At 41.5% G+C, this 15,433-nt stretch overlaps 1 protein-coding gene across 2 annotated transcripts in view; it reads right to left on the bottom strand.

The window, feature by feature from the left end:
• SPOCK3 (SPARC (osteonectin), cwcv and kazal like domains proteoglycan 3) overlaps positions 1-15,433 on the bottom strand; it is a 212,811-nt gene that overhangs the window by 78,605 nt on the left and 118,773 nt on the right. Inside the window, exon 5 of one of the 2 annotated variants that reach the window (XM_054825448.1) lies at positions 6,312-6,438. The exons of the other annotated variant lie outside the window; for it this stretch is intronic. Within the exon in view, the coding sequence (XP_054681423.1) occupies positions 6,312-6,438 (127 nt within the window). The remainder of the gene's footprint in view (positions 1-6,311; positions 6,439-15,433) is intronic. 2 annotated transcript variants of the gene reach the window in all.

Here is a 15,433-nt window from a genome sequence, read left to right as displayed (position 1 = left end):
AAACCTGCAAAAGTTCTCTGCTGCTACATTACTTCTGCATTATATGCATGTAAGGGACCTAGAGGTTGGATAATATGTACCATTGCACTGACTGCAGCTCTGATAATGCACCATATTATAGGTAATGACGTATATTAATGTGTTATCTATTTAATCCACTCATTTGTCATCATTCTGTTTAAGAAGCACACCCTCACCTTTAACACACAAACTGATGTAAAAATATCTGCATCTCATCATTATTTATAGACTTCTGTACATCTACTTCAGACTGGACCATGAGAAGCCATAAGGGTCACTTCTGCCTATAGGACTGGTGGTCATCACCCTCTCATAGAAGGAGCTCAGCCATGGCGCCCACCAGGCAGAAAGACCTAAGCTCTGTGCTCACCAGGAAGCATGTGGCAACACAGACAGAGCTGCCACAGAAGCATACAGCCACCCAGATCTCAGGCGGCCGGGAGTGTCTGAGCTTGGCACCGGCAGGGGAAGGCACTAGTGAGATTGGCTGCCTGAAGTGTGACCAGGTGGACGACCTGCTCAGCCTGGTGGCAGAACTCTGTGAGGAAGTAGAGAGGTTAAGGAGCATAAGAGAGGCTGAGAGATAGACTGGTGGAGCCAAGCTCTGCCCTCCCAGAAGCATAAACAGGGACAGCCAATGGGCCAAAGCCAAAGTGAAGGGGACCCTGTATCCTCCCCTCGCCAGGCAGAAGGCGGCAGCCTCAAAGAGGGGAGCGAGTGGAAACAAGTCCATGCGCGGCACGGCAGGCGGCGAACCTTCTCCTCCTCAACCACCTTGCTATCCCACATACCCCTATGCAATAGGTATGAGGCTCTGGCTGTGGAAGACCACTCGAGTTAGGATATGGATGACAGTCAAGCTACTCCAGAGGTAGCACCTAGGCCCAAAAGGCCCATGCCTTGGGTCGTGACCACCCCAACAAAGAAGAAAAGGAGAGTTATAGTCGTAGGGGACTCCCATCTGAAGGGTACAGAGGGCCTGATATGCAGTGCAGACCCGCCTTTCAGAGAAGCCTGCTGCCTCCCCGGGGCCCGTGTCAAGGACATCGCTAGGAAACTCCCAAGCCTGGTACAGCCCTCTGACTATTACCCACTGCTGCTCCTCCATGTGGGTGGGGATGAAACAGAGACACACACCACGAAAGCGATCAAAAGGGACTTCAGGCTCTTAGGGCAGTCACTGAAGGATTTTGGGGGTGCAAGTAATATTCGCCTCCCTCCTTCCAGTTGAGGGCAGCAACGGTGGGTGGAACAGGTGGATGCAGTCCATAAATGCATGGCTCCGTGGCTGGTGTCAACGCCACAACTTTGGGTTCTTTGACAGTGGGGCAGCCTACATGGCACCAGGCCTGATGAACCCTGATGGGATTCATCTCTCTCAAAGGGTGAAGAGGATCTTTGCCCAGGAACTAGCAGGGCTCATCATCAGAGCTTTAAACTAGGCTCGAAGGGGGAGGGGGATAACATCAGGCTTGCCAGCGACATGTTGTGGGACGATGTGCCCAGGTTGGAGGGACAGGGGGCTGGCAAGGGCCCTCGGCCTACTGCTCAGAGACATGCTGGATGCACTACAGCACACTTGAAGCCTAGAGATGAGCCGGGGGCCCCGGATGCAACAGGAACCAATGGGGTAACACTGGGAAGATACAGCAAAAGAATGCCAGCCACCGCAGCCAATAAGTCAGCCTCATTGGGGGCACAACTGACATGCCTCTATGCGAATGCGCGGAGCATGGGGAACAAACAAGAGGAGTTGGAGACACGTGTGTGCCTGCAAGACTACATTATTGGCATTACAGAGACATGGTGGAACAGCTCCTATGACTGGAGTGTTGGGATGGAAGGGTACAGGCTCTTCAGGAAGGACAGGCAGGGCAGACAAGGAGGGGGCGTCGCCCTCTATGTCAATGACCAGCTGGAGTGCATGGAGCTCCACCTGGGGACAAAGGAGGAGCCCACCAAGAGCCTATGGGTCAGGATTAAAGGGAGGGCTGGGGCAGGGGACACCATAGTGGGGGTCTGCTACAGGCCACCTGAGCAGGGGGACCGAGCAGATGAAGCCCTCTATAGGCAGATAGGAGCAGCCTCATGCTCACAAGCCCTGGTCCTTATGGGGGACTTCAACCACCCTGACATCTGCTGGAGGGACAACGCAGCTGAGCGCAAGCAATCCAGGAAGTTCCTGGAATGTGTCGATGACAACTTTCTCCTCCAAGTGATAGAGGAGCCCACGAGGAGAGGTGCCATGCTGGGACCTTACTCTCACCAATAAGGAGGGCCTGGTAGAGGACGTGAAGCTCAAGGGCAGCCTTGGCTGCAGTGACCACGAAATGGTTGAATTCAGGATCCTCAGGGCAGCGAGGAGGGCGCACAGCAAGCTTACTACCCTGGACTTCAGGAAAGCAGACTTTGGCCTCTTCAGGGATCTGCTTGGTAGAATACCATGGGACAAAGCCCTGGAAGGAAGAGGGGCCCAAGACCAAGACAGCTGGCTAATATTCAAGGGTCACCTCCTCCAAGAGCCATGCATCCCAACAAAGAGCAAGTCAAGCAAATCCACCAAGAGGTCCCCATGGATGAACAAGGAACTCCTGGGCAAAGTCAAACAAAAAAAGGAAGCCTACAGAGGGTGGAAGCAAGGGCAGGTGGCCTGGGAAGAATACAGAGAAACTGTCCGAGCAGCCAGGGAGCAGGTTAGGAAAGCCAAAGCCCTGATAGAAATTACTCTGGCCAGGGATGTCAAGGACAACAAGAAAAGCTTCTATAGGTATGTCAGTGAGAAAAGGAGGACGAGGGAAAATGTGGGTCCCCTCCAGAATGAAACGGGTGACGTGGTTACCCAGGATATGGAGAAGGCTGAGGTACTCAACGACTTCTTTGCCTCAGTCTTCACTGGCAAGTGCTTGAGCCACACTGCCCAGGTCACAGAAGGCAGGGACTCGGAGAAAGCAGAACCGCCCACTGTAGGAGATGATGAGGTTCGAGAATATCTAAGGAACCTGAAGGTGCACAAGTCCATGGGACCTGATGAGTTGCATCCACGGGTCTTGAGGGAACTGGCGGAGGAAGTGGCCAGGCCACTCGCCATCATATTTGAGAAGTCCTGGCAGTCCGGCGAAGTTCCCGCCAACTGGAAGAGGGGGAACATAACCCCCATTTTTAAGAAGGGTAAAAAGGAAGACCCAGGGAACTACAGGCCGGTCAGTCTCACCGCTGTGCCTGGCAAGATTATGGAGCAGACCCTCCTGGAGACTATGCTCAGGCACATGGAAAACAAGGAGGTGATTGGTGACAGCCAACACGGCTTCACTAAGGGCAAATCGTGCCTGACAAACTTGGTGACTTTCTATGATGGGCTTACAGCATTTGTGAATAAGGGAAGGGCAACTGACGTCATCTACCTGGACTTGTGCAAGGCATTTGACTCTGTCCCGCATGACAACCTTGTCGCTGAATTGGAGAGACGCGGATTCGATGGATGGACCGCTCGGTGGATAAGGAATTGGCTGGATGGTCGCGCTCAACGAGTTGTGGTCAACGGCTCAATGTCCAAGTGGAGAACGGTGACGAGTGGTGTTCTTCAGGGGTCAATACTGGGACCGGCACTGTTCAACATCTTTGTCGGCGACATGGACAGCGGGATCGAGCGCACCCTCAGCAAGTTTGCCGACGACACCAAGCTGTGTGGTGTGGTCGACATGCTGGAGGGAAGGGATGCCATCCAGAGGGACCTTGACAGGCTGGAGAGGTGGGCCCGTGCGAACCGCATGAACTTCAACAAGGCCAAGTGCAAGGTCCTGCATGTGGGTCGGCACAATCCCAAGCACAGCTATAAGCTGGGCGAGGAATGGATTGAAAGCAGCCCCGAGGAGAAGGACTTGGGGGTATTGATTGATGAGAAGCTCAACATGAGCCGGCAGTGTGCGCTTGCAGTCCAGAAAGCCAACCGTGTCCTGGGCTGCATCAAAAGAGGCGTGACCAGCAGGTGCAGGGAGGTGATCCTGCCCCTCTACTCCACTCTTGTGAGACCCCACCTGGAGTACTGCGTCCAGCTCTGGGGGCCCCAGTACAGGAGAGACATGGAGCTGTTGGAGCGAGTCCAGAGGAGGGCCACGAAGCTGAATGGAGGGATGGAACACCTCTCCTATGAGGACAGGCTGAGAGAGCTGGGATTGTTCAGCCTGGAGAAATGGTGGCTCTGGGGAGATCTAATTGCGGCTTACCAGTTTCTGAAGGGCGCCTACAGGAAAGATGGTGAGGGACTGTTTATCAGGGAGTGTAGTGACAGGACAAGGGGTAATGGGTTCAAGCTGAAGGAGGGCAGATTTAGATTAGATGTTAGAAAGAAATTCTTTACTGTTAGAGTGGTGAGGCACTGGAACAGGTTGCCCAGAGAGACTGTGGAGGCCCCATCCCTGGAAGTGTTCAAGGCCAGGTTGGATAAGGCTTTGGGCAACGTGGTCTAGTGGAGGGTGTCCCTGCCCGCAGCAGTGGGGTTGGAACTAGATGATCTTTTGAGGTCCCTTCCAACCCTAACCATTCTATGATTCTATGACTATTGACATTACAGCATTCCTATATGATAAAATAGGTAATAAGCGATGAGGTTAAAACTGGCTGTGATGTTTGTATTACATTAGGAAGAATGTACAGCGAGATTGTAACGAATAAAGTATACAGTATTTTAAAAAAAAAAGCTGCTCATTCAGTATTACCTATATCAAATTATTTACCTTGTCTATTTAAATTGCAAAATGATAGAGACTACCATCTGGTTTATATCTATGTGGAGGCTAGGCTTGCAGCTTAAAGACTGACTGAACCTTCACATGACACAGCAAAAGAAATGCTAAATGACAGTATCATCTAATGTCTAGTAAGTTGCAAGCACATTTCAAGCTCTGGATAAAACATACGAGATTACTGTGAATGAAAATAATAATATTTTCAAATGTCTAAATTAAAACTAAGTTATATCATCACTGGAAAGGAATTATTTTTCTGTTAAGTCAAAAAGTCCAAAATTCAAGCATAGGGCCTTAGATAACCTGGTGTAAGAGTTAGACTTTTTTTAAGGAAAAGATACTTGACCAGTTCCCTGTAACTAAATATTTAGTTTGTAAGAAAAATATTTTCTAATGTAAGATTCAGGATAAAAGCATAAGAACTGTCAAGGTTGAGGAAGCACTTGTTACATTCTGATGTTTTTATTTTATCAAGAAAATATCCTTGGAGAAGATACTTAGTTTTCAATCCAATAGCCAGTCACTTCTAGAAACTCTAATCCTTTTTTTAAGATTCAGATTTAGTTTATGATTGCAGTAAAAAAGAAAATAAAATTCAAAAGGAAGTTCAATACAGTAAATATTAAGTGTAAAATCTTCAAATACTGGGAAATATACTAAAAATATTTTGCTTAAAATGCTGTATGGAAATTTTTTCTTTTTAAGTAATGAAGCCAGAGCTTCTGCATGTCCATGAATTTAATCTAGAACAATCAGCATTATTATTACTATATTTATCTTGAAGTTCTGGATATTATTTACTATTAGAAATGTTTTGTTAGTGGAAGGACATGGTGTCAGAATGACAGAATACAGTAGCTCCTCTTGCACTACTGAATTGCATGCTGTTTCTGACAGAAATGGGCTCATCACAAGCACACATATGTTTCTCCTAGGGGGGATTCAGTTGTTACTACTGGTTGAACATTCTTCTACTGAAAGGTTTAAAAGAGTATGACAGAAAAGACAGGAGGGTTCAGGAATACAGAAGGCAGATTTGATTATGGTCTTAAAATACATAAAATGCTGTTGCAAGAAGGAAAAATATGCAACAATTATTTACATTATTACATTTTTTATCTGGGCATGCTACATCTATGCCTAGATGCTTGGAATGTGAAGCATCCTCTCAATGGTCAACTGGAAAATCTGACTTAACATGCTTATCCTACCCCAAACTGGGGACACGCAATATTTTTTCGCTTATTTAAAACCCTGCCTTGGTGTCTGCCACAGATAGACTTAACCCAGAGCTCACTTATATTGTGGAACACTCTTACTCTGTGCTTATTTGGGTACTATTGTTTCATGCTGCTTAGGATTTGCTACCATTTTGCTTTTTTGTCCGACAATACACTAGAATTGCTGTAGGTTACAGTCTGTAATATACGTTTTAGTCGAAACAAATAAAAGTTGATTTGAGTTACAATACAGTATTTTATTTTCCAAGAGTTGGAACTGATGGGAACAATGAAAGAATAATTTAGTTCTTTATTTAGTTCTTACCTGAGAAGAATATGTGTGACCATCTGATCCACAAACAGGATTGGTATAAACTACTGGACACTGCTTGCAGTTTGATGAAATGGGACCACCCCTCCACTGTTTATGGCCTAAACCAGCCTCTTTCATACTGTAAGTAAACAAAAAGTATGTAATTCTGATAAGCAGTAGTAAAAATAGAACACATTCAGGGTATTTTAATGAGCCTTTATAAACAGTAAGCCATACATAATTTCAGCCATAACGTTTTCTCCTAAAAAAAAACCCCTGCCACGGTCTTTGGTATACACTTGCTCACCTTCATACATTACTCACTGTAGTGATAATTGCATATTATTTCACTTTCTAAGATATCTTAGTAGAAAAAGTTGATTAAGATGATGCTTTGGTGACTGTTACACTTATTGATCAGTGAAAGATGTCTGACTTGTGTGGTATTTACTTTTTTTTGTTGTTATTAAATAGTATGAATGGAGCTGTTGTATTAATACTGGTGTTTAACGATGTAACATTTACGTACTACAAAATTATATCATAAATACTTCTATAGAAACAGGTAGGTCGTCCTTCATAATACTGTTTGCTCCACTTTGACTACTGCCTTTCACACCTTACATTTTGTAAAATTCAGACTAGCATCCAATGCCAAGTTCCAAAAAAAAAAAAAAAAAAAAAAAAAAAAAGGTAATCCACTGGAGCACAGAATTGATCTGCGTAAGCATATAGGTGTATACTTATACAAACAGATAAATATAGCTAGTTGGATCATTTTAAGCCAGAAAAAAAACTACACTGGGTCAGACTAAAAGTCTAAAATAACTTACTAACACTTCCCCAGAACACTCTCCTAGCCTTCAGTACTTTGTGGCATATGGCCATCCTTAAACATGTTTTTGCTTCGTAGCTTTGAATTTATTTTTATTTCATGAATTTTTCCAATTGCTTTTTGCAACTGTGAAAGCGTTTCGCAGCCATTATATGCTGAAACAGCTGTTTTATGAGAGTTGCTTGAGTCATAGACTGACCTACAATATGCTTTGTATATTATTGGCTTCCATATAAATAAGAAAATAGAACAGTAACACATGATTTTTATATTGTGTTTTCTGACTGGAATCTTAATGAGGAATCTAAAAATGATTATGCTTAGAATACAGCAATGACACATTAGGACACACTCAAGTAGTAAATGCTCAAACTTATAAAAAAAATCAAATCAAATCTTCCTTAATGGAGCAGAACATTTTCAGCTTGGTTCACCTATAGGTAACCAAGAATTACTTTGCTAATTAGTCATGAATCACTGTTTGAGAAGAACTTGTCTGGAGTAATAAAAAAGAAATTAAATTAGAGAAAATGTCCATTCTCTGGTTTTATGATGTGTAGAGGAAAAGGTTAAAAGCAGACACCTAACAGTAAGCTGGTGATGATTAAAACCAAAACTCCATTTCTCAGCTATGCTAATGTTTTTGCTATTAATAATTTTGGCTGTAAATGTAGTCTTTAAGAAGGAAAAAAAATAATAAAGTTACAGAAGTTTGCATTCAGATTATCTTTTCTGGGTAAATTTTGAACTGTACAGATTTTTTACAGTGTAAACAGGGACCTGAAATGTTGTACACAGAAATTACCAGTTACTGCTGAAAAAGCCAGCAATAGCTTAAATTACATGTAGCATAATGAATGGTAAAATACCCATTCAGAAAGTTTATGTCCATCAGGGAGTATAATAAAAGGAAACAATTCAAACATACCACCCTATTTAATAATAAACAACAATCCTTTCTGCTGAGTTGCATCATCTGAAGACTAAGTACAAACCATTTCATTTCTATTATAGCAAAGAAAAGCAAAGTTGAACTGTATCTTTGTTTATGTTTAATATAAAGTAATAATCTCTCACTCAACTGAAGAGTTTTCCAATCATCCACATGAGCTCCAGCATAATTAGATTATTTAGATGGCTGCATCTGTCTCTTACTTTTTTGTTACTTTTATAGCTCACAATTTTCCAGAAGTGTCCCAGTAGCCTGAGGTTACTGACAGGACCAGAGTCCCAACTATCAACCTGATGCAATTTCTGTTTATCTGAGATACAGTAACTTTAAAACACTGCATAAATCAACACTGCAAAAGTTCCAGACATCAACCCTGTGGATATCAGCAAAAACCAGAAATTGGAAGCAGGATCTGAGACACACACAGGAGCTGATGAGTATAGATGCTTAAAGCAGATCAAAGAAAGTACTAGTGGTGATTACAGAGTTATAACCTATCTGCACCCTTGTACGTGCCCTCAATGAAGTTTAAAGACATGGGGGGCTGGGGGAAGAAAAGAAAAAAAGAAGCCCTTTTTGATGGAGCAAAACAGGTAAGTAAAATCACCTAAGGGAAGGAAAAGAGAATGATGTGTCTCGGGAAAGACCACAAGGGGAGCGGATGCTAGAATGAGCTCAGGACATGGAAATCACAGGTCTGTGACAACCAGTGGAGAGGTATGAAGAAAATGGAAAATATTTTATGTACTCAGATAGATTACTTTCTCTCAACTAACCTCTGCTTTGTCAGGCTTTTAAACGCAGACTTTCCAGGGTATTCATCTAGGGTGAAGAGAGCCAAGTTTCCTATGATACACAGAACTCACCTGAGACCTTCAGCCGACTGGAAGAGGGGGAACATAACCCCCATTTTTAAGAAGGGTAAAAAGGAAGACCCAGGGAACTACAGGCCGGTCAGTCTCACCGCTGTGCCTGGCAAGATTATGGAGCAGACCCTCCTGGAGACTATGCTCAGGCACATGGAAAACAAGGAGGTGATTGGTGACAGCCAACACGGCTTCACTAAGGGCAAATCGTGCCTGACAAACTTGGTGACTTTCTATGATGGGCTTACAGCATTTGTGAATAAGGGAAGGGCAACTGACGTCATCTACCTGGACTTGTGCAAGGCATTTAACTCTGTCCCGCATGACAACCTTGTCGCTGAATTGGAGAGACGCGGATTCGATGGATGGACCGCTCGGTGGATAAGGAATTGGCTGGATGGTCGCGCTCAACGAGTTGTGGTCAACGGCTCAATGTCCAAGTGGAGAACGGTGACGAGTGGTGTTCTTCAGGGGTCAATACTGGGACCGGCACTGTTCAACATCTTTGTCGGCGACATGGACAGCGGGATCGAGCGCACCCTCAGCAAGTTTGCTGACGACACCAAGCTGTGTGGTGTGGTCGACACGCTGGAGGGAAGGGATGCCATCCAGAGGGACCTTGACAGGCTGGAGAGGTGGGCCCGTGCGAACCGCATGAACTTCAACAAGGCCAAGTGCAAGGTCCTGCATGCGGGTCGGCACAATCCCAAGCACAGCTATAGGCTGGGCGAGGAATGGATTGAAAGCAGCCCCGAGGAGAAGGACTTGGGGGTATTGATTGATGAGAAGCTCAACATGAGCCGGCAGTGTGTGCTTGCAGCCCAGAAAGCCAACCGTGTCCTGGGCTGCATCAAAAGAGGCGTGACCAGCAGGTGGAGGGAGGTGATCCTGCCCCTCTACTCCACTCTTGTGAGACCCCACCTGGAGTACTGCGTCCAGCTCTGAGGGCCCCAGTACAGGAGAGACATGGAGCTGTTGGAGCCAGTCCAGAGGAGGGCCACGAAGCTGATCAGAGGGCTGGAGCACCTCTCCTACGAGGACAGGCTGAGAGAGTTGGGATTGTTCAGCCTGGAGAAGAGAAGGCTCTGGGGAGATCTAATTGCGGCTTACCAGTTTCTGAAGGGAGCCTACAGGAAAGATGGAGAGGGACTGTTTATCAGGGAGTGTAGTGACAGGACAAGGGGTAATGGGTTCAAGCTCAAGGAGGGTTGATTTAGATTAGATGTTAGAAAGAAATTCTTCACTGTTAGAGTGGTGAGGCACTGGAACAGGTTGCCCAGAGAGGCTGTGGAGGCCCCATCCCTGGAAGTGTTCAAGGCCAGGTTGGATGAGGCTTTGGGCAACGTGGTCTAGTGGAGGGTGTCCCTGCCCGCAGCAGAGGGGTTGGAACTAGATGATCTTTAAGGTTGCTTCCAACCCTAACCATTCTATGATTCCATGATCACTCTTCTCAAAATCTTGGTTTCTATATAACTAATAATAATTTTCTACAAAACAGAAATACCTGTATTTTTCAAACTTGGAATGGAAGATAAAATTATAAATAAATTTTAAATAATGATACTTTGAAGGTATCAATCCAGAGACACCTGGTAATGGAAATGCTTTGGACGGACATCTGTTCAGAAGCTTTAGTACAATGATGCAGAAACTAAATTCTGTATTATCAGAGCTATCAAACAGCTATTTTTTGATTGTCAGTAACTGAGATGACAGGTGAATATGAAAAGTCAATTTAAAGCATTTTTAATGCTAGATATAGTAGATACATGCATTTCCTAAAATATATTAACTATGCCTTTTACTTATGTACTCAAACATTTCCTTTCACCATTATTTAATTGCATCAGATTTGTTCCTGTTGACTATTTCTTTGTTACCAGATGTTGTGGTTATTTTTTTTACAGCTAGGCAATAAGCATACGTACAAACTATTGATGTGGATATAACTGAGAAACTACTGTGATGATACAAATCATCTAGCATTAAGATCATTGGTATATGTCCACAATGTCCTGAAATAAGATACAGAAAGACTGCTTAACTACAATATAAATAATATGTTATCATTTACTTGAGATACACAAAGCAATATATTTTTACGTTTTAAAATGTTGGAGAGGTAAACAAATAGTAAACAAAGAAATCAGTTACATCACTGTAAGAAATTACTTTTCTTTTTCTCTTCCTTTATTTTTTTTCAATATGATATGCAAGAAGAAAACCCAGTTCATTGCAACTTGCAGTTAATAAAAGTCTGCCATTTCATTTTGTGATTCCACTGCAATCACTATAAATGTTCTTGCACTTGTTAGGATTTTGCCACAATAAATATATGATGCCATGTAAAAGTCAACCTCTTCCACTGACAAATTTTATACTTCTACATTTCCTGAAAAGGGCTTTAGGATCTGTCTAGTAATAAAGTAACTATTACTGAATTCACAAGCTCCACCTTATTTGACATTGTTGACACCTAAAGGGTAAAATTAAATATATGGGTTTGATTTACCAGCAACGCTTGTGATTGCATTAATTTGCATACACCAAATTGTGCATATGTTTTTAGACTGCATACGCAACTGCATGCCTAGAAACATAATTAGCCAATCTGCCCAATTACTCTAGCCTATGTACCTGTTTGCATACATAAACTTACCTTCCTGTACACACAGTGATCGTGCCTGCAAATACTTTGAGAATGCTTAATGTAACCCACTGAAAATTTAGCTGCAAGCAACTCTTTGACAACATGACTTATTTACTAATATCTATAAAATGCATGAAAGCCCAATTCACTTAAGAAAAAAGGTATTTTATAGCTAGACTTGAGAATCTTCAAACACAGGTCTTCAAATACAGGCTGACATAAACAAATCTTAGTTACTAAAAAACCTAATCTTTCAAAGAACTCTTGTAACTCCCTGATAACTATATTTGCATTTTTTAGAGATTTTAGAATTATCCCAATTTAGAGACTGCCTGAGTACATTTTGCCATGGCCTTTGGGGGACACAATCAGGATGTGTCAGATTAACACAATCAGAAAAACCCTTGTATTGCAAAATCTAATTTGTTTTCATTAGAGTTGACTGGATTTCCTTCAAAGTTCCTTTTTCACGTGGAAGCATTCTGGAAGAAAACTATAGCTGTCAATATATTGTTAAGATGTTTCTTTCAAATGCCAAAAGAAACCAAGACATTATTGCCACTCTCTCTGTGTGTGTGTCTATTATTTCGACTTGTTTCATTATTTTGCACCACTTCTAACAAACACAAGAAAAATCTGTCTTAAAAAACTAATAGTAATTGAATAGATATGAGACAAATAAAGAAAAGATTAATAAAGTTAATATGGGAATCAAAATACAATACATTTTAGCAACTTTAACAGTGTTGGCAAGGTGTTTGTATTTATTGATGGACTATCATAATGTTTAGCAGGTGCATGTGAAATTATATAAATTCAGCGATTTTTCACCCCCAGCATCTACACCCAAGACATTAGATTAGAAAATTATGTATGATCTATCATTTTTGTCAGGATCACTAAGTGTACATACTCAGTATTATTTCAAAACTTAGAAGAATATTTCTTCCTATGCATGTAAAAAGAAAATGCTATTTACTCATTTGCTTCGGAGAAGGAAAAAACAAGTAGGTATCTTAAAGATACAAATCCTTACTACCTCCTTCCACCTACATGTATTATTAAAAAGACAAGTTTACACTTTAAGGTAGTTTCTTGCCTTGTTGTTATGCAGCTCCACTATTTTCAGTATCATTCTGTCTACTTTTGCCAAGGAAAGTAACCAATATTTTATTCTAAAAGTCTATATAATAAACTAAAATATAACCAAAACAGCCTTATTTATTTAAAAAAAAATATGCTTTAAAGTAATGTTGCTGAAATTTCCTGGAATAGTATTTGCTTCACTTTGAGTGAAGTTAGCCAGTATAGCATTTTAATGAGACAGAAAAGCAAAGAATGCACAGGAATACAGAAATGAGTTTTCTCATTATTTAACTTCAGATAATCTGGAGTTGCTTGAGAGGTGAAAGGGACCTAATATATGAACAGCTGAATGCAGTGCTCACACCAACCTTCTTTTCCATTAGGCTGGCAAATGATACATGCATTTCAAGGAGTAATTTTTTAGAAATTACTACGTAAATCACCAGGGGAGGGGTGGTGGTGAAGATTTAAGATGTTAAACTATAAAAAGTGCCTATTAGAGATACCAATATTGTATGATTTTTTTTTTTAAAAAAGGTTATCAGCACAAAGTAGACTGAAGGTTTTTCTTAGGACCTCTTGAATTGCTACACTTGTAAATTACATGGTTAGGCACTGATTAGCACATATTTTTCTAATACACTTTAAATATAACTTACACAGAAGGAAAAACATCTAAAAAGCTTCAGTCAAAATCATTACACGTTATCATAGTTTTCTGATCAGAACTGCTATACGGTTGGGTCACACCTATAGGAGATATACAGCTACAAATATTATAAAGAAAATCCAAATTACTTAAATGAAGGGGGAAAAAAAAAGAGAGACACTTAGGGTAGGTAATTGGTAGATAATGGGCAAATAAAGGGAAAAAAACCTGGCTTAGAGACTTAGACGTAAAGTAATTAGAAATGAGCATTTACCATTTTGAACACTTCACACTTCAAATATAACAAACATTTTTTTTTGTTTTGTTTGTATGAACTGGTATAAAGTATTGTTGAAGATAAGGAACAAGACTGCATCTTCCCACAGAATATCAGTATTATAGATGTTACACTATTTCAACACCAGAAATGTTGAATTCCTTGAAATCTGCATAAGATCAAAACCATATTCTCACCTGGAATTCATACTGGAGACATCCTTCATCCTTTTTTATCGCTTCAGAATAATATCGGCAGTTTTTTACATCTGTTATTTCTTTCAACAAAACAATAGAAAACACCAGGGTTTTATTTTTTTTCTTTTTACAGTAAAGGATCTTATTTCTCTAGAGGCTATTTCCTATGCAGGCATCCATTTGACATCATATGAATGTACAGGACGTCCAAATCACTGTGCCATCTAGAGGTCACACTGAGAAATCCTCTTAACACTGATCATTACTTAGCAAAGATCATTACTTAATAGATATGTGCAATATAAGAAGGTAAAAACCTGATATACTGTGGGAAACAAGCTAATTTCCTACATCCTTCAAAGCTGATGTCATCAAATACAAACCTCATGTTTTGTAACTTCTACAGTACAATGGTCAGTGAATTCTGATCAGGCAAAGTTAAGATGTAACATTTTTAATTTATATCAGTTGTGTAGGTTAGGATTTAAAGATTGTAGATAAAATCCTGGTCCTGTTGAATTCAATAAGAAAACTCCTACTGACTTCCAGTGGGCAAGAGTTTTAGTCTGTTGCACTAGGTTTCACATAACACAACTACAGCTCAGGATGCTATGCTTCTATAGCAACAAGAGAACGATTCCTGAAGATTATAAAGATCTTTGGAGCTAATTCAGCAGTATTAGACACAGACCTTGGATCACATCATAACACAGAACTCTGCCAATGAACACAACTATCTATCTGTATCAGCAAACAGGTACCACAGGATTACACAGAGTCAAACACCTGGTGCTGAGAACCTAATGTCTGTGCTTTTGGAGGAGAGGGGAGCAATGGGTTGTTTTTAGTTTTTTTTAACTTTGAACTCACTCTAGTCTGGCATGCTGGCACAAATTAGGTAGGATCCTGGAGCACATCTCTAGGGTTTGGGTTTTTTTCCATTAGAAATTAATTCATTTCATACACCCTGAGAGTCACTCCACTATTAAAACCAAAACAAGGCGAGATGATTGGATTTCTACATGATAGCACACTCCAAACTGAACCAAAACACTGATGTAGACATATGGGGGGTTTGCTGCCTTGTTTTGAAGCTGCTTTTTTTCCCCTTCTCCTCCTTTTTTAAGCATGTGTTTTGTGAGGAAGAAAAAAATTTATTTCTGAAAGAACATTACATTACTCTTTTTTATTAGCTCCACTGCACCCCAAATCAACCAGTCCTTGGTATCAGTAAAAGAAAGAAAAGCTCACTGAAATACAGAAGAGCAGGAAAATTACCCTTATTCTTTCATTATTTTTTGTTTTCAGTGAGTACAACAATTTATCAAGTTTGTGTCTTTGTAAATTACTGCATCTCTGTCAGAACCTTGTTTGTTCTAAGGACAAAATTGCCCTCCCCACAACACAAAAAATATCACCAGCTAATTTGTGCCAGCATGTCCTACACTCTCTTATCCCTCACTTCCTCTCCAGGCTCCACAGAGACTGAAGAAAGGTCCATGAATCTATAAAGGAAGAAAAAGTTGGATGGCAGACACACAGAAACCTGCTAAGACCCAAAGCACACATCCATCCATACTCAACAACAATTCCTATAGACCATGTATCAAAACAGGAGCCTT

The sequence above is a fragment of the Grus americana genome, chromosome 4 (genome assembly GCF_028858705.1).
Source record: "Grus americana isolate bGruAme1 chromosome 4, bGruAme1.mat, whole genome shotgun sequence".
Classification (NCBI taxonomy): domain Eukaryota; kingdom Metazoa; phylum Chordata; class Aves; order Gruiformes; family Gruidae; genus Grus; species Grus americana.
This window is presented reverse-complemented; position numbering and strand designations above follow the sequence as displayed.